Source organism: Orbicella franksi, chromosome 13 (genome assembly GCF_964199315.1).
Source record: "Orbicella franksi chromosome 13, jaOrbFran1.1, whole genome shotgun sequence".
Lineage (NCBI taxonomy): Eukaryota > Metazoa > Cnidaria > Anthozoa > Scleractinia > Merulinidae > Orbicella > Orbicella franksi.
This window is the reverse complement of record NC_138157.1, coordinates 4,509,245-4,534,182: the sequence shown is the minus strand read 5'-3', so window position 1 is coordinate 4,534,182 and position 24,938 is coordinate 4,509,245. Positions and strand designations below refer to the sequence as shown.

Sequence of the window (24,938 nt, the reverse complement as noted above, 5' to 3'; positions counted from 1 at the left end):
ACATGTTCTGAAGATTGTACCAGAGTCAGTAAACAAGGAGGCTTACATGAAGGGGTATGTGAGCGGTTACATACAAGGAATGCTGTATTCTTTTAATCAAGGACAAATGCAGAGAGGGAACCCGGACAACAAGCAAAATTGAAAATGTGCGAAGTGCTGTAATCTTCTCGGCCCGGGTTTCATTTTGTCTCGGGAAAATAAATTACACGAAAAAAAAAGTAATGCTTCACTTGAACAGGAAGATGTTATTATCTTCAATCTGCACTGTCCGTAGAGACTCTAATTCAACATTTCTCTCGCTTTCTTGATGTCAAAGCACTTTGTAATCCCTTTGCAAAAGTATTTTTTCGCACCAATTGATGAAAGGAAGAAACTAACATGAAAGTAACGGAAAGACATTACAGGACAAGCGCAGCTAAACAATTCTTATTCAACGACGCTGCCAGGCAAACCGTCATTGAGGACCATCCCCCAATACGTTGTTCAATACACAAGAAGACAGTTCTTTTCAGAACTGTAGAATTTCTGATACAGAGATTCGTAAAAGAAAGCCCTCTGTAGTTTTCTTTTTACTTGAATTAAATAAAGAAAAACAAATAACCTATGCACAGGGGTACTTTAAATTACTCTTTATTACATGTATACCACAAAAACTAAAACTACCACGATAAGTCATTCGTGTCAGCATCGCCAAGTTTCCACTGCTCACGCTGAACAGAACGTGCACCATGAGCTCACGGTAATTATTTTTTGCCGAGCATTCTGTAGTGACATTCAGGTGGTATCGGAACTACGTTCGAACTTCGGTAGACAATTCGGAAACTCTTCAGCAATCTTCGGGTCAATTTGAAGCATTTCAGTGGACTGCTGGATCCATTTCGGTCACCTGAAACATTAGGAGGGCCATCGCTCTTTTCATTTCACCTTCTGGGTGGGATGTTGATGTAGAGGAACATGATCCCAGCGCGTAAAAGTCGGACGGGCTTTGCTTACGCGTGTTAATGTCCAATAATTTTTGGACGTTGCCGTCCCAGATGTTCCACAATTTAGGCAAATATATAACTTCAGTAATTTAATAAGTTACGCAAGTTCCTTATGTCCAGCACATGATAGTCTTGTAACCGGTGCGCGTAAAATGCAAGGTGATGTCCGAAACTGTATTTAAGTTTGTCTGTGTCCATATTACCGAGTTACCGTAAGATCACAGAAGCAGCGTCACCCTCCAAGACGGGTGGATAAATTCCATGATGAAGATCATACTCACGACGGAGAAACGCAAACAGAATGTCAGACGTCAATAAGATCTGCAAATGAAGTAAAAAGAGGAAAACCTCAAGACAGCAAAACGAATACAAATGATGCAAAGTTTGGAGGTAGAGGTAAGGTCGAACTCCCGACCACGAAACATTGTTACGTTGTCTCTGTTGTTTACTTCTCCGTTGGACTCGGTAGATTCAAAATGCCGCTTCTATCATAGCTTTGGAAGATCTGAAGACATCGATGTCAGAATTTACAGCCTTTTTTGGTGGAAGGGGGGAGGGGTAAGCAAAAGACCTTTTTATGGTTTCTGACGCCATCTTGCTTGGAAGCGAGCACGGCAAAAATTACAGTAAATGTATGGGAAAATTCAAATGGTCGATGCCCAATAATTTGAGAGTGATTAACTTTCTGGGTATTTTATGTGTTGCAGGAAAAAGATAAAAGAAGACGGTTTTTTTTGACATAAGATTTGCTGTGAGGCGAGGAATTGAATTTTTAGTTTTTCATAAAAATGTCTCGAAATTTTCCGACGAATAACGACTCGGTTTTACAGAAAATATGTATGGAAAAATGGAAACCTTTATTGTGGCTATTCTAGAGAGGCTATTTCTCTCAAACTTGATCCGTAAATTCCTTTACCTGATATCTTAAGTTTTCAATTCATAAATATTTCGAAACTCGAATTTTCCGTGGGTTGTTAGACATTAGATTTTCCATTTTTCCCATACATCTACTTTAATTTTTCCCGGGGTGTAGCTCCAAGCAAGATGGCGTCAGAAACCGTGAAAAGGTCTATTATGAGATCACTAAGACCAATGTCCATGAAACCCATATAAGCAAGACTTCACATTTAACTAAACTACGCAACTAAATTGCCTGAGTGATAAAAAAATTAGTCCCAAAGACAATCTTATGGCTAATTTGTCTGAGCCCGCAATTTTCTCTTCCAGTTGCTAAATAACATGACGTATCCTTATGACGTAATGCTGACGATCCAGTCAGAGTCAGGCTCGTGAGTGCGCGTCATTGATTTGATTGGATACGAAAAGTGACAACCTCCGAGTGCTGCAACGAAGATTTGCCGACACTTGTTGTGCAGTTAAGTATTAATTAACACGACTATACCTGAGCAGTAGAGTACGCCAGTGTTATTGCAAAGAAAAAGTTAGCATTTGCACTCCCTGCGTAAATCCACAACTGCCAGAAGACTGGGGCCAGGAAGGAACTACAGAGTAACATACACGCCACCAAGAAAGTGTATCTCTTCACGTGAACGTCAACAAGATCCGAAGAACAGGACTTTATACCACATTCTTCTTTCTTTATTAAGTTTCCCTGCTTGTAATTTTTTTTTAAATTCCTTACTGGAAAACAATGGATCCAGATACATTGATGTTTGGTTTCAACGCAAGCACGGCGACCAAAGTTGAAGACAGTGACAATGTCATGATACAGATGGCCTTGAAACAAGTGGAAAACACTCTAAAAGAGCTTGGTATAAGAGCATCACAAGGATACGCGCTGGGATATGAACTGGGATACATAAAGGGAGTTCTGGAACATGTTCTGAAGATTGTACCAGAGTCAGTAAACAAGGAGGCTTACATGAAGGGGTATGTGAGCGGTTACATACAAGGAATGCTGTATTCTTTTAATCAAGGACAAATGCAGAGAGGGAACCCGGACAACAAGCAAAATTGAAAATGTGCGAAGTGCTGTAATCTTCTCGGCCCGGGTTTCATTTTGTCTCGGGAAAATAAATTACACGAAAAAAAAAGTAATGCTTCACTTGAACAGGAAGATGTTATTATCTTCAATCTGCACTGTCCGTAGAGACTCTAATTCAACATTTCTCTCGCTTTCTTGATGTCAAAGCACTTTGTAATCCCTTTGCAAAAGTATTTTTTCGCACCAATTGATGAAAGGAAGAAACTAACATGAAAGTAACGGAAAGACATTACAGGACAAGCGCAGCTAAACAATTCTTATTCAACGACGCTGCCAGGCAAACCGTCATTGAGGACCATCCCCCAATACGTTGTTCAATACACAAGAAGACAGTTCTTTTCAGAACTGTAGAATTTCTGATACAGAGATTCGTAAAAGAAAGCCCTCTGTAGTTTTCTTTTTACTTGAATTAAATAAAGAAAAACAAATAACCTATGCACAGGGGTACTTTAAATTACTCTTTATTACATGTATACCACAAAAACTAAAACTACCACGATAAGTCATTCGTGTCAGCATCGCCAAGTTTCCACTGCTCACGCTGAACAGAACGTGCACCATGAGCTCACGGTAATTATTTTTTGCCGAGCATTCTGTAGTGACATTCAGGTGGTATCGGAACTACGTTCGAACTTCGGTAGACAATTCGGAAACTCTTCAGCAATCTTCGGGTCAATTTGAAGCATTTCAGTGGACTGCTGGATCCATTTCGGTCACCTGAAACATTAGGAGGGCCATCGCTCTTTTCATTTCACCTTCTGGGTGGGATGTTGATGTAGAGGAACATGATCCCAGCGCGTAAAAGTCGGACGGGCTTTGCTTACGCGTGTTAATGTCCAATAATTTTTGGACGTTGCCGTCCCAGATGTTCCACAATTTAGGCAAATATATAACTTCAGTAATTTAATAAGTTACGCAAGTTCCTTATGTCCAGCACATGATAGTCTTGTAACCGGTGCGCGTAAAATGCAAGGTGATGTCCGAAACTGTATTTAAGTTTGTCTGTGTCCATATTACCGAGTTACCGTAAGATCACAGAAGCAGCGTCACCCTCCAAGACGGGTGGATAAATTCCATGATGAAGATCATACTCACGACGGAGAAACGCAAACAGAATGTCAGACGTCAATAAGATCTGCAAATGAAGTAAAAAGAGGAAAACCTCAAGACAGCAAAACGAATACAAATGATGCAAAGTTTGGAGGTAGAGGTAAGGTCGAACTCCCGACCACGAAACATTGTTACGTTGTCTCTGTTGTTTACTTCTCCGTTGGACTCGGTAGATTCAAAATGCCGCTTCTATCATAGCTTTGGAAGATCTGAAGACATCGATGTCAGAATTTACAGCCTTTTTTGGTGGAAGGGGGGAGGGGTAAGCAAAAGACCTTTTTATGGTTTCTGACGCCATCTTGCTTGGAAGCGAGCACGGCAAAAATTACAGTAAATGTATGGGAAAATTCAAATGGTCGATGCCCAATAATTTGAGAGTGATTAACTTTCTGGGTATTTTATGTGTTGCAGGAAAAAGATAAAAGAAGACGGTTTTTTTTGACATAAGATTTGCTGTGAGGCGAGGAATTGAATTTTTAGTTTTTCATAAAAATGTCTCGAAATTTTCCGACGAATAACGACTCGGTTTTACAGAAAATATGTATGGAAAAATGGAAACCTTTATTGTGGCTATTCTAGAGAGGCTATTTCTCTCAAACTTGATCCGTAAATTCCTTTACCTGATATCTTAAGTTTTCAATTCATAAATATTTCGAAACTCGAATTTTCCGTGGGTTGTTAGACATTAGATTTTCCATTTTTCCCATACATCTACTTTAATTTTTCCCGGGGTGTAGCTCCAAGCAAGATGGCGTCAGAAACCGTGAAAAGGTCTATTATGAGATCACTAAGACCAATGTCCATGAAACCCATATAAGCAAGACTTCACATTTAACTAAACTACGCAACTAAATTGCCTGAGTGATAAAAAAATTAGTCCCAAAGACAATCTTATGGCTAATTTGTCTGAGCCCGCAATTTTCTCTTCCAGTTGCTAAATAACATGACGTATCCTTATGACGTAATGCTGACGATCCAGTCAGAGTCAGGCTCGTGAGTGCGCGTCATTGATTTGATTGGATACGAAAAGTGACAACCTCCGAGTGCTGCAACGAAGATTTGCCGACACTTGTTGTGCAGTTAAGTATTAATTAACACGACTATACCTGAGCAGTAGAGTACGCCAGTGTTATTGCAAAGAAAAAGTTAGCATTTGCACTCCCTGCGTAAATCCACAACTGCCAGAAGACTGGGGCCAGGAAGGAACTACAGAGTAACATACACGCCACCAAGAAAGTGTATCTCTTCACGTGAACGTCAACAAGATCCGAAGAACAGGACTTTATACCACATTCTTCTTTCTTTATTAAGTTTCCCTGCTTGTAATTTTTTTTTAAATTCCTTACTGGAAAACAATGGATCCAGATACATTGATGTTTGGTTTCAACGCAAGCACGGCGACCAAAGTTGAAGACAGTGACAATGTCATGATACAGATGGCCTTGAAACAAGTGGAAAACACTCTAAAAGAGCTTGGTATAAGAGCATCACAAGGATACGCGCTGGGATATGAACTGGGATACATAAAGGGAGTTCTGGAACATGTTCTGAAGATTGTACCAGAGTCAGTAAACAAGGAGGCTTACATGAAGGGGTATGTGAGCGGTTACATACAAGGAATGCTGTATTCTTTTAATCAAGGACAAATGCAGAGAGGGAACCCGGACAACAAGCAAAATTGAAAATGTGCGAAGTGCTGTAATCTTCTCGGCCCGGGTTTCATTTTGTCTCGGGAAAATAAATTACACGAAAAAAAAAGTAATGCTTCACTTGAACAGGAAGATGTTATTATCTTCAATCTGCACTGTCCGTAGAGACTCTAATTCAACATTTCTCTCGCTTTCTTGATGTCAAAGCACTTTGTAATCCCTTTGCAAAAGTATTTTTTCGCACCAATTGATGAAAGGAAGAAACTAACATGAAAGTAACGGAAAGACATTACAGGACAAGCGCAGCTAAACAATTCTTATTCAACGACGCTGCCAGGCAAACCGTCATTGAGGACCATCCCCCAATACGTTGTTCAATACACAAGAAGACAGTTCTTTTCAGAACTGTAGAATTTCTGATACAGAGATTCGTAAAAGAAAGCCCTCTGTAGTTTTCTTTTTACTTGAATTAAATAAAGAAAAACAAATAACCTATGCACAGGGGTACTTTAAATTACTCTTTATTACATGTATACCACAAAAACTAAAACTACCACGATAAGTCATTCGTGTCAGCATCGCCAAGTTTCCACTGCTCACGCTGAACAGAACGTGCACCATGAGCTCACGGTAATTATTTTTTGCCGAGCATTCTGTAGTGACATTCAGGTGGTATCGGAACTACGTTCGAACTTCGGTAGACAATTCGGAAACTCTTCAGCAATCTTCGGGTCAATTTGAAGCATTTCAGTGGACTGCTGGATCCATTTCGGTCACCTGAAACATTAGGAGGGCCATCGCTCTTTTCATTTCACCTTCTGGGTGGGATGTTGATGTAGAGGAACATGATCCCAGCGCGTAAAAGTCGGACGGGCTTTGCTTACGCGTGTTAATGTCCAATAATTTTTGGACGTTGCCGTCCCAGATGTTCCACAATTTAGGCAAATATATAACTTCAGTAATTTAATAAGTTACGCAAGTTCCTTATGTCCAGCACATGATAGTCTTGTAACCGGTGCGCGTAAAATGCAAGGTGATGTCCGAAACTGTATTTAAGTTTGTCTGTGTCCATATTACCGAGTTACCGTAAGATCACAGAAGCAGCGTCACCCTCCAAGACGGGTGGATAAATTCCATGATGAAGATCATACTCACGACGGAGAAACGCAAACAGAATGTCAGACGTCAATAAGATCTGCAAATGAAGTAAAAAGAGGAAAACCTCAAGACAGCAAAACGAATACAAATGATGCAAAGTTTGGAGGTAGAGGTAAGGTCGAACTCCCGACCACGAAACATTGTTACGTTGTCTCTGTTGTTTACTTCTCCGTTGGACTCGGTAGATTCAAAATGCCGCTTCTATCATAGCTTTGGAAGATCTGAAGACATCGATGTCAGAATTTACAGCCTTTTTTGGTGGAAGGGGGGAGGGGTAAGCAAAAGACCTTTTTATGGTTTCTGACGCCATCTTGCTTGGAAGCGAGCACGGCAAAAATTACAGTAAATGTATGGGAAAATTCAAATGGTCGATGCCCAATAATTTGAGAGTGATTAACTTTCTGGGTATTTTATGTGTTGCAGGAAAAAGATAAAAGAAGACGGTTTTTTTTGACATAAGATTTGCTGTGAGGCGAGGAATTGAATTTTTAGTTTTTCATAAAAATGTCTCGAAATTTTCCGACGAATAACGACTCGGTTTTACAGAAAATATGTATGGAAAAATGGAAACCTTTATTGTGGCTATTCTAGAGAGGCTATTTCTCTCAAACTTGATCCGTAAATTCCTTTACCTGATATCTTAAGTTTTCAATTCATAAATATTTCGAAACTCGAATTTTCCGTGGGTTGTTAGACATTAGATTTTCCATTTTTCCCATACATCTACTTTAATTTTTCCCGGGGTGTAGCTCCAAGCAAGATGGCGTCAGAAACCGTGAAAAGGTCTATTATGAGATCACTAAGACCAATGTCCATGAAACCCATATAAGCAAGACTTCACATTTAACTAAACTACGCAACTAAATTGCCTGAGTGATAAAAAAATTAGTCCCAAAGACAATCTTATGGCTAATTTGTCTGAGCCCGCAATTTTCTCTTCCAGTTGCTAAATAACATGACGTATCCTTATGACGTAATGCTGACGATCCAGTCAGAGTCAGGCTCGTGAGTGCGCGTCATTGATTTGATTGGATACGAAAAGTGACAACCTCCGAGTGCTGCAACGAAGATTTGCCGACACTTGTTGTGCAGTTAAGTATTAATTAACACGACTATACCTGAGCAGTAGAGTACGCCAGTGTTATTGCAAAGAAAAAGTTAGCATTTGCACTCCCTGCGTAAATCCACAACTGCCAGAAGACTGGGGCCAGGAAGGAACTACAGAGTAACATACACGCCACCAAGAAAGTGTATCTCTTCACGTGAACGTCAACAAGATCCGAAGAACAGGACTTTATACCACATTCTTCTTTCTTTATTAAGTTTCCCTGCTTGTAATTTTTTTTTAAATTCCTTACTGGAAAACAATGGATCCAGATACATTGATGTTTGGTTTCAACGCAAGCACGGCGACCAAAGTTGAAGACAGTGACAATGTCATGATACAGATGGCCTTGAAACAAGTGGAAAACACTCTAAAAGAGCTTGGTATAAGAGCATCACAAGGATACGCGCTGGGATATGAACTGGGATACATAAAGGGAGTTCTGGAACATGTTCTGAAGATTGTACCAGAGTCAGTAAACAAGGAGGCTTACATGAAGGGGTATGTGAGCGGTTACATACAAGGAATGCTGTATTCTTTTAATCAAGGACAAATGCAGAGAGGGAACCCGGACAACAAGCAAAATTGAAAATGTGCGAAGTGCTGTAATCTTCTCGGCCCGGGTTTCATTTTGTCTCGGGAAAATAAATTACACGAAAAAAAAAGTAATGCTTCACTTGAACAGGAAGATGTTATTATCTTCAATCTGCACTGTCCGTAGAGACTCTAATTCAACATTTCTCTCGCTTTCTTGATGTCAAAGCACTTTGTAATCCCTTTGCAAAAGTATTTTTTCGCACCAATTGATGAAAGGAAGAAACTAACATGAAAGTAACGGAAAGACATTACAGGACAAGCGCAGCTAAACAATTCTTATTCAACGACGCTGCCAGGCAAACCGTCATTGAGGACCATCCCCCAATACGTTGTTCAATACACAAGAAGACAGTTCTTTTCAGAACTGTAGAATTTCTGATACAGAGATTCGTAAAAGAAAGCCCTCTGTAGTTTTCTTTTTACTTGAATTAAATAAAGAAAAACAAATAACCTATGCACAGGGGTACTTTAAATTACTCTTTATTACATGTATACCACAAAAACTAAAACTACCACGATAAGTCATTCGTGTCAGCATCGCCAAGTTTCCACTGCTCACGCTGAACAGAACGTGCACCATGAGCTCACGGTAATTATTTTTTGCCGAGCATTCTGTAGTGACATTCAGGTGGTATCGGAACTACGTTCGAACTTCGGTAGACAATTCGGAAACTCTTCAGCAATCTTCGGGTCAATTTGAAGCATTTCAGTGGACTGCTGGATCCATTTCGGTCACCTGAAACATTAGGAGGGCCATCGCTCTTTTCATTTCACCTTCTGGGTGGGATGTTGATGTAGAGGAACATGATCCCAGCGCGTAAAAGTCGGACGGGCTTTGCTTACGCGTGTTAATGTCCAATAATTTTTGGACGTTGCCGTCCCAGATGTTCCACAATTTAGGCAAATATATAACTTCAGTAATTTAATAAGTTACGCAAGTTCCTTATGTCCAGCACATGATAGTCTTGTAACCGGTGCGCGTAAAATGCAAGGTGATGTCCGAAACTGTATTTAAGTTTGTCTGTGTCCATATTACCGAGTTACCGTAAGATCACAGAAGCAGCGTCACCCTCCAAGACGGGTGGATAAATTCCATGATGAAGATCATACTCACGACGGAGAAACGCAAACAGAATGTCAGACGTCAATAAGATCTGCAAATGAAGTAAAAAGAGGAAAACCTCAAGACAGCAAAACGAATACAAATGATGCAAAGTTTGGAGGTAGAGGTAAGGTCGAACTCCCGACCACGAAACATTGTTACGTTGTCTCTGTTGTTTACTTCTCCGTTGGACTCGGTAGATTCAAAATGCCGCTTCTATCATAGCTTTGGAAGATCTGAAGACATCGATGTCAGAATTTACAGCCTTTTTTGGTGGAAGGGGGGAGGGGTAAGCAAAAGACCTTTTTATGGTTTCTGACGCCATCTTGCTTGGAAGCGAGCACGGCAAAAATTACAGTAAATGTATGGGAAAATTCAAATGGTCGATGCCCAATAATTTGAGAGTGATTAACTTTCTGGGTATTTTATGTGTTGCAGGAAAAAGATAAAAGAAGACGGTTTTTTTTGACATAAGATTTGCTGTGAGGCGAGGAATTGAATTTTTAGTTTTTCATAAAAATGTCTCGAAATTTTCCGACGAATAACGACTCGGTTTTACAGAAAATATGTATGGAAAAATGGAAACCTTTATTGTGGCTATTCTAGAGAGGCTATTTCTCTCAAACTTGATCCGTAAATTCCTTTACCTGATATCTTAAGTTTTCAATTCATAAATATTTCGAAACTCGAATTTTCCGTGGGTTGTTAGACATTAGATTTTCCATTTTTCCCATACATCTACTTTAATTTTTCCCGGGGTGTAGCTCCAAGCAAGATGGCGTCAGAAACCGTGAAAAGGTCTATTATGAGATCACTAAGACCAATGTCCATGAAACCCATATAAGCAAGACTTCACATTTAACTAAACTACGCAACTAAATTGCCTGAGTGATAAAAAAATTAGTCCCAAAGACAATCTTATGGCTAATTTGTCTGAGCCCGCAATTTTCTCTTCCAGTTGCTAAATAACATGACGTATCCTTATGACGTAATGCTGACGATCCAGTCAGAGTCAGGCTCGTGAGTGCGCGTCATTGATTTGATTGGATACGAAAAGTGACAACCTCCGAGTGCTGCAACGAAGATTTGCCGACACTTGTTGTGCAGTTAAGTATTAATTAACACGACTATACCTGAGCAGTAGAGTACGCCAGTGTTATTGCAAAGAAAAAGTTAGCATTTGCACTCCCTGCGTAAATCCACAACTGCCAGAAGACTGGGGCCAGGAAGGAACTACAGAGTAACATACACGCCACCAAGAAAGTGTTTCGGAGATCTAGAAAAAGAATTCAAGAAAATTGCATAAGTTTATCAGAGGTGTGGTTGCCTGCTGGTTAGAGTTTGACTCGACGTTTGAGCCTAGCTGAACCTGTAAACGGACTAGGAAATACACGTTGGTTTTCTCATGTTACGGAAACACTGATATTCTGCCAATATACTTAATTTTAATAAATGCAACTGCTGCAATCTGATGAGCTGTGCCACCGCACACTATTAGTCATTATTAGCCAACTGTGTGCTATTGAGAAACCCGTGAATCAACGTGTTCTATTTGAGAAATAGATTCCATGTTGTCGTGCGTCTGTTCAGTAACAGATCACAGATGATGTCAAAATACGGTATGAACATCAGTGACACACTCGGCCAGCACTTTTTTGTTCTTACCACATTTTGACGTCATCTGTGATCTACTACTGAACAGACGCACGGAAACATGGAATCTACTTGTTTTATATGATAAAGAAACGAGACAAAATGCTAATGACGTCATCTATGTGTCTGTCCTCCAATAGATCATAAGTGAGAACCAATAAAAGTGCAAGAATGACTTGACTTATTATATAATCGCTGAGAGACAGTGATCACTCGCACGCTGCTCCATTTCTTTGAAGTGATAGCTGATGAGGCCGAAGGCTACTCCTATCACGTTCCTATCCATTGAGCTAGAAAAAAAAATTCTCTTCAATAGTTGGCAACTTCGAGGCGTTTTGACACTGAATTGGCTTACAGGGAAATATGTGAATCCACAGTGCAAGGAGGGACAGTGGAAGTGCGGTATCACCTAGGGCAGGATAGGACTTCATAATAGCCATCACGGAACAGAGCATACAGGCGAGAAACGTTGGATTATTCCTGAAAGGAAAAAAGTTTCATGCTGTTACGTTCTGACTTTCTCCAAGTGTTCGAAGACTCTGTGTTGGTTTGTAAGTACATGTACTAAACAGTGGGCAACGATTTTTATTGAGGAGAAAGTAGATTACATTCCTACAGGCGCGCATTCCGCCACTATTTCTGGCCAAATCCCGCCATCCCGCCCCAGTCAGGATATTTATCCCGATCCTGCCCCGTTAGAGTTGCAGTTTTCCCCTCAACGCCCGTAACCTGTGATTTTCTGTTTTTCATCCTGCATGCCACTTGTCAAAATGAGCAAATCCCGCTCCCGCCGTTAAAATTTCCATTAAAATTGCTGTCTTCCCGCATCCCACCTTTATTTTTATTCCCATCCCGTATCCAGCTACACATATGTTGGACCCCGTAAGAGAAACAACATACAGTAAAGTGGATTGAGTGAACCAAAGAATTACGAACCATACCTTAATTTGAGGGTCAAAGGGATGCAATAGAAAAAGGCATTGAGTTGAAACACCCAGAGAAAGAAAATCCTAAAATGTTCAAACATCTCCGTAAAGAAGTACCAGAACAGTCCCATGTTTGGTGTGAGATCAGAAACCTGCAGACTGAAGAGCAACAATAAAAATAAGTCATTTTAAAATTCTGTTTCTTCAGAAAGCAAGGGGATCTTCCAGTTGGTTGGTAAAATTTAAGTGTGGTAGCCTAGAAAATTAAAATTAATTTTTCTGCTACCAGAGAAAAACTCAAGTTCCAATGAAAATGTACACTTTCGACACTTTTTAGAGATTCATTCAAGGAACATGATAAATGTCACCTCTGTGGAGAAAGACAAATGTTAACCCACCTTTTTGTTACCTGTTCTGAAGCTCAGCATTTTTGGTCTCTCTTTACTAATTGGTGGAGCTCCAAAAACGGGGATAGGATCACTCTCAATAAAAATGAAATAATATATGGCGTGACAGATAACTTCGCTCGTCATCTTGGCTTAAACCTCTGCATTATTATAGCCAAATATTATTTATATACTGCCTCAAGAAAAAAGAAGAGTTTTATTTCGATGCTTTCTTGGCGATGTTGACAAACAAAATTAAAATTGAGAAACATAAATCTAAGTCACAAATTAATATGTGAGAAAGCCTCCTATTGTAGCTAACCCCTCAGTTACATGAAAGATATTAACAAATTGTAATGTGAGATATTATTGTAATGTAAGTTATTAAAATCGTAAATAATGTTAGTATTGTAAGTTTTGTTATTATCGTTAAATTGTAAGTTACGTTGACATTGTAAGTAGGTAAAGTCTGCATACAAGCCAAGTGGCCCATGAGGCTGGAGCTTATCCCGGTTTCTGTAGCATGAAGCGACTAGGAGTATTTCTACTCCCCCCTGGATGGGATGCTAGTCCATCGCAGGGTTAACCCCAGCATTAAGTTCACCGGTACCCATTTATACACCTGGGTGGAGAGAGGCACTGTGAGAGTAAAGTGTCTTGCCCCAGAACACAACACAATGTCCCCGGCCAGGGCTTGAACCCGGACCGCTCAATCCGGAGACGAGCGCACTAACCATGAGGCCACCGCGCCTCCCGACATTGTAAGTAGTAGGTAATTTTTGTATGTAATGTAATGTAAGATATTGCAATAAAAAAAAAAATGTACACTTTCTACTTACATAAACCCATGAGTTGCACTTAGGAAGTCCCACGAGTTGAACACATGATAGGACATGCTAAGCAAAAGCACTGTCCATATAATAAAGGAAGCAACAACTTGACTAACAAACACAACAGTCTTCTTGCTGAGTTCAATATCAATAAACCTAACCTGCAAGAAATATGTTTAAAAACATCCATTAAGATAATCAAAGTAAGCTATTTTAGCCCTTGACAAGTAAATGAAATGTGTCCTATATCACATAAGACTGCAAAGAAATTTACTTCATTGTGATTTCTTGAGAGCAGACAAACTTATCTTATAATTAGAAATACTCAAGTAGATATACTCCTAGTCGCTTCATGCTATTGAAACCAGAGAAAGCCACTGGCCTGATGGGCTACTTGGTCGTATGCAGATTTTACCTAATACACAAGAGCTGCAAGGAGAGCATATGATTTGACTTAGCTGCATTTTGCAGCTTCAATGAACAAGATGACACAAGTTTACCTTCATCAGTATAAGAATTACAGGAGCCAATAATGTCACAGGATAGAGGGAGAGGTAAGTGCCAACAGCTACCCCAAGGGTGCTGAGAAGAATACTCCCTGAAGAGAAGAATAGTATATCTTATTAACTATACATTTCATTTGGTAAAACGACATCAACAATAAGAAATAAGCCAAGGAGATTATTGTCTGGTTTTACAGTGGTTTCAATAAAAGCTGGTAACTGCCAAATTGCTCTGTCTATGTCAAGCAATTTTACTAAAATTTGATGCCTACCAGAACTTTTCTGAAATAAACAAATTTCAGTTACAGTAAACACCCGCATATAAGAACACATGGATTAAGAACATCAGGCTGAAATTTGGCAAATAAAGCACCACTTTTATAAGAACAATATCAGCCTGGAAAAAAAAATATTGTTCTTATAAAATGGGAAGGGTGTCAGATTTGCAGATGTACAGTGGACCTCTACTTTAGGCATTTCAAGGGTGGGGCAGCATATGGATCTGCCACAGAACTATACATACACCCTTCTTGTTACTGTTTTGTTACATTACTGATTACAGTAGACCTATTTGAACATTAGGTTTTTAATTATTGTTCCATCAATTTATGTAATTGTCTAAAAACATGATTAAAATTTCTAGCAACATTTTTTATGCTGTACAGCACTGAATTTAAAAGAATTTAAGAACATTTAAGAACATCCTGAGGCTGATTTTTCACTAAGCATCCGATAAATAAGAACACAATCAGTCTGACCTCTGAAATTGTGTGTTCTTATATGCGGGTGTTTACTGTATCGTACATGTAACAATTCTACTTCTATCAGCTGCCTACTTCGCAGCTTCTTCCTGTTTTAACTGGCTTGTATGCTAACTAAATTCTAAATCCCAGCATGACTAAAAGAACCTATTCCTATAGAAAACAAAATATATTCCTGAAAGAGGTGCAGTATTCAGTGTTCAGTAAACTGTTGGACTGTATTGACCATCAGGAGAAATATTAAGCTACAGTCAAACCTCCCGTAAGCAACCACCCAAAATGTCTAGCCTGGGTAGTTGCCTATGAGAGGTGGTCGCTTACGAGAGCTTAGACCATATTGGGTCAAAATTTTCCCTAATTAGCATATGGTAACTGCGGAGACTTACCTCATGTTTTAAATGTTTTGTTCATGTGAAAAGTCAATTTCGAGAAAAAAATCTGGTACTTCCCACTGAGAAATTTCCATCTCTTGTACTACCGAGGATTGCAATAATGTTACAACACCTTATTATCTAATTTATGCTCAATTATCCGTCAAGGGGTAAAACAGAAGAAAAATTCAGAGGTTTGGCTTTAAAAGAGGGTGCAGTTGCTTACAAGAGGTGTTCATTTACAAGAGGTTCCAAATATAGTGATTTGATTGGAAACTTTTGGTATTTTGGAAAACTGGTCGCTGAGGAGAGGTGGTCACCCTCCAGAGGTGGTTGTAACTGGAGGTTCGCCTGTATTTCTCAACTTGAAGTCAACAAGGTACATTAACCACCATAGTGAGTTAGTGAAGCTGACATTCAACTGTTACACTTTGCTCTGACAAAGGACTAATACTCAAAGTGTCAGCTTCACTAACTTGCTAGCTTCAGTAACTAAACTGACTCTTTAGAAAAAGATGGCAAAATCAGCTTCCTACTCCAACGAGAAAGTCCCCACTGCACCTACTTCAAAAGATTGCATCAAATCTGGATTATTTCCTGTAAGAGGGTAGTTGATAAGTATGTGATGCCATTTTCTTTATGAAAATTAAAAAAAGCTCTTGCTCCACAAACAGTACCTTTTAGCGAAAAAAGAAGTGCAGTTGTTATTGCTAAGTTGGTGAACATCACAGTAGAATGAGCCACACAGGAACCAATGGTGTAGGGGTTTAACAAATAACTACAAAAAAAAAGAGTTTGATGTCGAGATCAAAAGTTGTTCTCTGTTTTCTGGAATTCTTTCCAAGATTAAAAATGATTTATAAAACAGATGTTTCACCAAGCTTTGCTTGCCTTGTTCAAAATTGCTGAAACTGTTGAGGTAAGTGAAGTTTGACTCTGCATAAAGCACTTTATTTTAGCATACCATAAACACCAGCCGCAGATAAGCTGCACTCACAGATAAGCCACATCCTAAGCTTGGTCACCATAAGTTTGAGGACAAATAAGACATGTTTTTGCACCAATAGATGCATAACAATTTAAATATCTATTCAAAACACCCTGCAAGATTGTACACGTCCATAACTCTATCACTCAATACAAACATGGAAAATGTTTTCTATTTCATTAGCAGAAAGAAAAAAGAAAACTTACATGGATGAAACTAGCAAAGGAATGCCATCCAAAGAGTCTGGTTTAAGCAAGATTGGCTCTAAAGACTTATTTGATTTTGAATTCAGCGTCTGTTCTTTTAACTGAAAACAGGAAACAGTACCAAGTCAATCGAATGACTCATAGTTGAACTAATGTTTGCCTTGCTTGTGTGCTAAGTAAATTATTACATGTACCAGCATTTGAGAGTGAAGACTGGCAAGCTTGTAGAGAAGCCATCCGATCAACATATCTCCTGCCTGGCAACAAAATAAAATATAATAAAAAATTAACTCACGTATAGAGTAGAAAAACAATGGAGAAAAAAAAATTCTCTCTGTTTTGGTTTTGTATTGATAAAACTGTTCAATCCTTGTGTTCCAAAAATAAATCTCTCACTCACAAATCAATGTAAAACGAGGCTACAGACATCACGTCCCTGGTCTGAAATTATTTCAAACCTTATCATGTCACAATTTCTAAGGTTTCTCCTGTTGCTCAAGGAATTTCAACTCAAGTCATGTTGTTCGTCGTGATTTTTCAGCCTCTGTGTCAATGTTTCAATGCCATGTCGCCTATCAAATTTTTACCCTAACAAGGTCTCGTAAAATCATTGGAATCTGTCCCCTGTGTATTCAAAGTGTTTAAACACAGTGAAAATTTTAACATACCACAAACAAAACTGGAAACAACTTCTCTGACACCTGCTGTAATCCAAGGAATACTGATAGCACCAAGGGAGTCTTAATAAAAGAAAGATTTGTTTTTATTATTTTATACATCATTCATTTTCGACAGCACTGTGTAACAAAGCTTGACTTCCAGCTTTTTGCATACATTCTACTTTTCATCTCGCTCTGAGCGAAGAATGTAGACACCCAAAAGGCTGGAAATAATACTAGATACGGTATGTTTTTTGGAAAAGTATGAATGCATATTAAATAAAGAAATTTAGTATATTAGTCTTGGTAGTTCCAAGAGGTTAGGGACTGGTCCCATAATAGCGGCTGCCAGACACTTTTTGGTGGTGTTAAACCTAACTATAATAAAATATTGCTACCTTTGGACAGTTGCAACTACAATTGAACAACTATGTTGCATTCAATGCATCAGAAACAAGAAAAAATGTATGAATGTACTTGTTCAATCCATGCTTTGGATAATAAAAGCAATCAATAGGATGCTGGTAATGAACTTCACAACCAGCTTACTAGAGGGTAGTCCCTTTATTTCATTTTCTGTGTACCAGTACCCTTAGTATCACAACATTTTCAAATCTCACTTCATGTACTATATCTCCAGAGTATGGTGAAACTCCATGCTTAACTAGAGAGAGGCCTTCCTGCACTGAAAAAGATAAAAAAAAAGAAACATCAAATTGTGGACAATCTGTATAAAACCTCTTGTAAATAAACTTCCTGCCCATAAAAATGTTATGGGCAGATTCTCTAAACACTAAGAGGTAGGATCGGCACGGACAGCACCCCCCCGGGGGCGTACTCCTCAAAGTTTCCTGTGGGGGTGTGCAGCTCAAGCCTTAAAACCTGCACCCTATTTAAGACCAAAATCTGTGATTTTCCAAACCCTAATTCAGACCTGAGCGAAAAATCAGTACCCCATTTCCGACCTCTAAAATTAGCACACATCGCTAATATATGACCACAGCTAACCGGAATTGGCTACCACGTGCGTTTAAAATTCGAGAAGGACTATAAATTTGCCAATATTGATGTGGAGAAAATAGTTCCCAGTGTAAATCCAGAGTGAAAAACATACCCTTTTTCAGACCAAAACCGTTCAAACCATACCATGCTACCAAACTAGTCCCTCTAGTAAAACATACCTGAATGCGAATGGTTTAAAAATTTGCAGTTTATGGGTCGGGTTTTATATCGAGTACAAACAACTGAAACAATAATAAGCTTAGAAATACTTTGAGAACATGCCTCTGTTCCAAGCAGTTAATGGTGTAGAAAGCTCTATTCTGTTAATCAGCCAATCTTTAACTGGACTGTAAATGAGAACCAAGCGAGAAGCAAAGGCTACACAGAAAAGAGGAAAACTCCTCTCGTAATCCGCCATCTTGGATACAGACAGGAGCTGTTGGGCAGGCTGCGGAGAGCTGCAGTCTTGTCCCCACCCCCCCCCCCCCCCCCATAGCCCTTTTCGTTTCTGTCAGCCGGCGGGATCGCTGGTGGGGCCTTGGCTAAGAGAAGGGAAAGGGAACGCCACCGGCCAGCGGCCACCCCCTGTTAAACGGCCAGTTATCAAAGTCCCGCAATTGTTGTTACTTTAAATTAAGGCGGAGTACACGTGAATTTCGTTGAGATTTTAAGAGGTTTAAAGAAGGGATAGAGGAAAGAAAATGATTTTTGGAACACCAATAGACAGTTGATAACTACGCGGGTACTCTTGCGTAGGTATCAACTGTCTGGTGCTGTCCATTTACTAATTTTAACGTTATATTCTAATTTTAAAACTACTACTGCTTTTCAATATTTCTTATTTCACTAAGTTTTACAACTCCTTTGAAATTAACAAAATGCCCCACAGCAGAGATTTTTGGGATAAGCAAAGAGTTTTTTAATTAAGCTGGCGGACAAATGGCATTCAGGTAGACCCCGGCCTTAACCGGCTACCTCTTTTAAGCGGCCGCGGCCACCTTTTGGTCGTCCTGATGAGAGTTTTCTATTGTCCTTCCAGTTACCCTTGTGAGGCGGCCACCCAAAATTTAATACATTCAATTTAGGTAGTTTGGCTTTGTTTTGGAGGAGACGATGACAAATAAGAGTTCGAGGCTTTAAACACACATTTAGTATTGTCTGCACGGGATTCTGTGTTGCCTTAAAGTATTTGAATAAACTGGCATTTGCAATAAGACTCCAATAAGCCAGTAAGACTTCAATAAGCCTTATCAGTTGTATCACTCGTATCGTATGCTAATTCTTAAGCCAACTCCCATCTCCCCGAAGGTTCCACTGTGACTTCAATCGAAGTCCCCAGTCCGGCTTCTAACTAGCAAAACAAGACAGGACGTTGATTTTTGACGGAATATAATCAGTCATAAATCTGATGATGGTTAGAACTCTAACTTAATTAGTTTACAGTGCAAGGCCGGTTGGAGCTTGGGTTGGAGCCTTCGTGGTTGTCACTGTGTAGTGTCTTTAGTCTATGTCGTGCTCTTGGGGAAAACTGCCTTTCCCATGCATGCTCAAGGCCAGGGAAGAACATCCAACGACGCCTGCGTTGAGAAATGATTGGAAAACGTTATTTGCAAAGGGTCTTGCTAATAGCAGGCAAGTCAAGAATTTAAAGAAACCGACAAAACTTTTGAGTTCAAAGACATGTTTCGACAGAAACTGCTGTCAAGCATCTTCAGTTGATTAATGTACAAAGCGTTGCAGGTTGACTTTATAAGAAGTAGAAAAATGCTAATTGTGACAACAAAATGAAGCAAAGCGTGAATGTGTGAAAATTGAAGAAGATTTAGTCAGAATTCTAAATCTTCATTGAATTCTCGAGCTCATAATCCAGTTGTTAATTAGCAATGTTGGTCAGCGATGATAGTAATATCTCAAATGAAATAGACAAGTTTCATTTCCGGCTTCCTAAGTTTTAATTCTTACCCTTGCATATACAATGAATAATTGCTAACTACAATGCAAAGTAATATCTAATAGTTGAAATGTTCTCTATTGAACATAATAGTTGATATACAATATATTCTGAATAAATAAAGTTAGATGGTAAACCACTGATCCAATTATCACTCATTGGGATCCCAGTAATTCACCCTAGTATGTTGATAAAATTATACTTCAAATTGTAAGTAGCTTATCAATTCGCTTAGATATAAATACAGATATACATTGCCTTTCGATACTAATTACAAAGCTAGCTAGCTCATGAGGCAACTGATTAAGATCGACCAAGGTTTCTCCTGAAGTCACGTGGTATTAAATTTCATTTAATTAGATGTTGGTTTTTAGAATTTAAAAACTTATTTGCACTTTTGAAAACATCAATTTCAAAGCATCCACACAACATGGCGTCTTGTGTCTACACTGATGTGATTAATCAGTTTAATTGTAAAACTTCTCCAAAGGTTCTGATGCCAAACCGACTCCGTGTGAATACCGACATCAATGATAAATGTACTGATGAAGTGGAAACACACCTTGCTTTGCCCACCTTGTAAAGTCACCGTCATTCAAATTAACCTCATAACGATGATTTTTCAGTAGCTTGAGTATGTTTCCGGTTGAAACATATCTTGGATGTGAGGTATTTTTAAACTAAACGCCATACCGGTAGCTCCACCTTTTACCAGAGTTGGATCTTCAACTAAGATCGCTACCTTTGGTTTGTTCCATTAGTTTACCCACTGGAAAGCATTAGAGATATTCCGGCATCATAAGAGGTTGAACCTTAACTTTTTTCTGTATTATATGCGCTTCTAGAGCTTCCGAAATTCTAGTTATCTCTCTATTAATAAGCTTGCTTTCTAAAACTCAGAGACAAAGGATAACTGATGACTTCCATACAGATATGTATGAAGACGCAAATCTGTATAATCATAGTCAAGTTTGTTTGGACATTGGTGACCAAACGTCGAGCGCGTCGTTTCAATGACAAGGACTTGATCTGCATCTTGTCCTGTGAAGCAGCATCCATAATGCAACCTATTAAGATGTATTATCAACTTTTAAGATGTACAAAAAAGACCAAAAACATTTAGTTTTACTTTATTACCCTTCCTAAAAGTGAGACATTCAGCTGAAACGCTGAATCTTTCTTGGCATTTAGATGACATCGTATAATCGGCTAAAATTAGAGATAGTAGAATGTGCCTTTACAATTTTCGCTGAAAAATGCTGGCGGCAAAATAGACAACACAGCTGTCGAGATCATGATGCAGCAATCAGACCTGAAGAAAGGAATTAAAACAAGGCCTGCCGCGAGGTATATAGATAAGATGCGGACCCTCTATTTGTGAACTTCTCACCAGCTCGCCTCCACCCTTTTCCTATTCTCCCCCATCCACCGCAGGTTAGTGAAACGGTGCACTTTCATAAGTAAATGGAACGATAATAGACCCTATTCATAAATGGCTGCCGATTCAAAATTCTTTTGTATGCATTTAAATTAGCCCAACTAACCTCGTTTGAGAGTAAAAATTCCTCTGGGCTAATTTTAATACATACTAACAAAAGAATTTTTAAATGACAGCCATTTATGAATAGGTTCTATAAGATCCCTTAAAAAGTTCTTTCACATTAGTTTTAATCTATTGAAAGTAGCAACAATAAAATTGACCGATTCTTCTATTTTCGTTTATCTCAAGCTGTCTTGGCAATTAGACAGTCAAGAGAAAATCACTGATCAAAACTCGATTTCTCCCGATTTTTTCGCTGATAAGTCCGCTGAACCAGCGGTTAAACCGAAAGAAATGATGCACTGCAGCACTAACGATTGAGAGCCTGCTCGCAGGTTACGCCAAAGAAGCATAGATTACTTGCAAAACAATTCGGACTTCAATTTTTCGGACGTTTTATTTCGGACGATTAATTTCCGGGAAGAGATATTCTCTTGTTTTCGGACACTTTTTATCTCAGTTTGGTCAAATTTCCGAAAAAATTTCGGACACTGTGATGAAACGTAACTTAAGTAAATTTACGCCTAAAAAACACGATTTAGACTGAAAAGACATCTATGAAAATAACAGTTTTACTGCGCCTTTAGAGATATACCGAGGAGAAATTAATACAAATTCTATCAAGTCGTTACGCATCTCAAGCAGCGTCTCAAGTATCTCAACTAGAGTTCTCCTCATAAAGGAAACTAAGCGCTTTGGGGTTACTTAAAAATTTTATACTGCACTGTAAATATTTCGGATGCTTAAAATTTCGGACACTTTTTTTGTCCGAAATCAAAATCGTCCAGACTTTATAATAAATAGCTGAAGGGGTTTATTTTTTCAGAGCAAGCGATTGACGAATTTACAATAACGCCGGTCTGCCTCATAATCGATGGAGTTCTCTATTGGTTAAGAACAAAAGATTATTAAGGTAACTTACCTTGATAATCTCTTGTCAAGAACGATTCTTTATTACCGAGAGCTTTCCCTTGTTAAAGATATCTTCACGAACACTCATGAATTAGAATTCTGATATCAAGGGAATAATCTTTTCTGCACTGAGATCCTCTCACAAATTCTAAGAATCATTAACTAAGCTTTTTTGTGTCGTTCCATGTCCATCACCAGCTGATTATTAACAGAAAAGTTTCATTCCAAGACTGGGACATGAACGTTGACTGAGCCGAAATGTTTCGCAAAGAAAGCGTTTTACTTTGATGGGCTATATTTACGTTGCCTGACAAAATATGGTAAAATATATAATACTTTCTTTTCGCTCTGGTCAGGAGTATAATGGGCTCCTGCTCTGGCTAAGGAAACACAACTAAAAAACAGCTTAATCTAAGTCTCATTCTAAATTTGGCTTAAACTAGGAGCAGATTAGAAAATTATCTCTGTCTAGGGGACAGGCTCTTAAAAGAAAGTTTTGTAAGCAGAAAAAAAAAACGCCGCAAGGGACAGCGTTTTAATTACTGTACAAACCGGCAATAAAATGATCGAAGACTTCACCATTTTAACCTAAACTTCTATTACCTTTACGCGCCTTAAAACTCACGTGATCAGCAACAAGAAAAAGGAAAATAAAAGTGTTTTCCTGAAACAAAAAGAATAAAATATAAAATAACATTATATCTCTCCAATAAACATCCTCGAATAATGACTTATTTGTCTTTATTTTGCCATCAGAGAACTGTTAGAGCTGATAAACGTTTCTTAGGTCTTCTCACCTTAATCGCCAAGTGTGAAATATGAATGGCACTCATGGCCGTGAAGTTATGACAAAGTGACTCATTTAAAATGGAAGACACGATGACTTGGTAAAATAGATCCATTAGGTCTTGCTCTGCTAATGGTGGAAAGGGCGAGTTCACAGGCAGGGGTGATATCCATTCATTAACATCATTAGTCATCTTAGAGATTTTCTTCCTTTCAACAATGTCGTTGCATTAATAATTTACCATTAGGTTTGGAAACAAATGATAACAAAATGTTACCGGCCATGTCGAAAACTGGTCTTATTTCTGAGAGATTTTCACGTGCCCTCTTTCGATTTATTTTGTGTTTAAAACCTGTCTAAGACGATTTATGAACAAACTCGAGAAAGTTCTTTTTGGTTATGACTATATGACTGTAGTAAATTTTGACATAGATTAGAAAATTATCTCTGTCGAGGGCACAGACTTTTTCAAAAAGTTTCATAAGCAAAACAACGACCCAAGGGACAATGACCTAATTAAAACACAAAAACTACAGTGATTGAAGAAGTAGCCATATGTTTAATCTAAACGGTTCTTCGTATTACCTTTACGCCGCTCAAAGCTCAGGCGTTTAGCCAAATAAAAGTGTTTTCCAGAAACACGTAAAAAAAATGAAAATAGAATATAAGACTAATATTACATCACTCCAACGATTATCATCATGTGAAATTATTTACTGTCTCTTTATATTGCCATCAGAGAACTGTCAGAACTGATAACCACTTCGTAAGTCTTCTGTCTTTAATCGCAAAGGGTAAAGTATGAATGGTATTGATGGCTGTAATGTTGTGTTAAATCTGACTCATTTAAAAAGGAAAACTCGATGACCTGTTAAACAATGTATTCATTATGTCTTTCTCTGCTAATGGAGAGGGCGGGTTCACAGGCTGGCTTGATGTTCATTCATTAAGGCCATTAGTAACCTTAGAACGTATCACTGAAAATTAAGAGGCTTTATACAACTTGCAAACTGCATGTGCTTTGCTCAGAAAGTCTGGTTTCAGATTATTATTATTAACATTTTTTGAACTGCCACATCTGAAAAGCACACACGACAATCATCAAAGCGGGATGTTATTTTTGTTACGATAAGTTTCACAGAATTACAGAATTATTATTTTTGTAAAGTTTTAGTAAGAATTTTATTGGAGCTCCGCCCAGCGAAGCGACGCTAGCGGAGCACCATAGGTATATGCGAAAAATTGTGAGAGCAATTCCGTTGATTCCAAATTTCGAGTTTAATCTGTTAAGTAGGATTTCGTGGGAAACAGCGTCAATTACGCAGGGTCGACAATAGTCCAGCCCCACATGTAAACCAATGTGAAATGTCGCATTGTGCAAGACATGACGGCGCGTCGAGGTACAAACTTACGAGCTTCCAAGGTCTTGTTTTCGTTCATAACACAGAAAATTAGCTCTTTCAGCACTTAAAATGGAAAGAGGAAACACCAAACAATGTTTAAGAGACACCAAAAAGAAAACTCGTGGGGTAGAGAGCACGATATTTTTCCTTTGACGACTGCAAAGACATGATCGATGCGCTTTCCGCGGATTTAATCATCAGAAAACAAAGCGGTAATGTACATTACTGCCTGTTGGATTCGCTTTTTTAAAGGACTGGTAAAGCTACGACCGATAAAATAACTTCAAAGCCGTCGACAGAATTCCAATTATGCTTTAGAGCTAAATATTAATTTGAGCAACTGCACGTCTT

The 24,938-nt window shown here is 38.7% G+C and overlaps 1 protein-coding gene and 3 long non-coding RNA genes across 4 annotated transcripts; all 4 read right to left on the bottom strand.

The window, feature by feature from the left end:
• Positions 1 to 614: 614 nt before the first annotated feature.
• LOC145465691 (uncharacterized) lies at positions 615 to 2,516 on the bottom strand. Its single transcript, XR_014041677.1, has 2 exons — positions 2,386 to 2,516; positions 615 to 1,304 (listed from the first exon to the last, which is right to left on the bottom strand). It is a non-coding gene; the product is annotated as an uncharacterized LOC145465691 (long non-coding RNA).
• A 917-nt stretch (positions 2,517 to 3,433) lies between these two features.
• LOC145465690 (uncharacterized) lies at positions 3,434 to 5,335 on the bottom strand. The gene is made up of 2 exons (XR_014041676.1): positions 5,205 to 5,335; positions 3,434 to 4,123 (listed from the first exon to the last, which is right to left on the bottom strand). It is a non-coding gene; the product is annotated as an uncharacterized LOC145465690 (long non-coding RNA).
• A 917-nt stretch (positions 5,336 to 6,252) lies between these two features.
• On the bottom strand, positions 6,253 to 8,154 carry LOC145465693 (uncharacterized). Its single transcript, XR_014041678.1, has 2 exons — positions 8,024 to 8,154; positions 6,253 to 6,942 (listed from the first exon to the last, which is right to left on the bottom strand). It is a non-coding gene; the product is annotated as an uncharacterized LOC145465693 (long non-coding RNA).
• Positions 8,155 to 9,071: 917 nt separating this feature from the next.
• LOC145466759 (GPI-anchor transamidase component PIGU-like) lies at positions 9,072 to 19,185 on the bottom strand. Its single transcript, XM_081450470.1, has 12 exons — positions 18,277 to 19,185; positions 17,613 to 17,677; positions 17,002 to 17,073; positions 16,528 to 16,590; positions 16,334 to 16,434; positions 15,817 to 15,917; positions 14,005 to 14,102; positions 13,514 to 13,665; positions 12,304 to 12,447; positions 11,718 to 11,842; positions 10,843 to 10,985; positions 9,072 to 9,761 (listed from the first exon to the last, which is right to left on the bottom strand). Exons 1-12 carry the CDS (start codon positions 18,410 to 18,412, stop codon positions 9,648 to 9,650), a joined length of 1,314 nt encoding a protein of 437 aa, XP_081306596.1. The 5' UTR covers positions 18,413 to 19,185; the 3' UTR covers positions 9,072 to 9,647.
• Between the last annotated feature and the right edge of the window lie 5,753 nt (positions 19,186 to 24,938).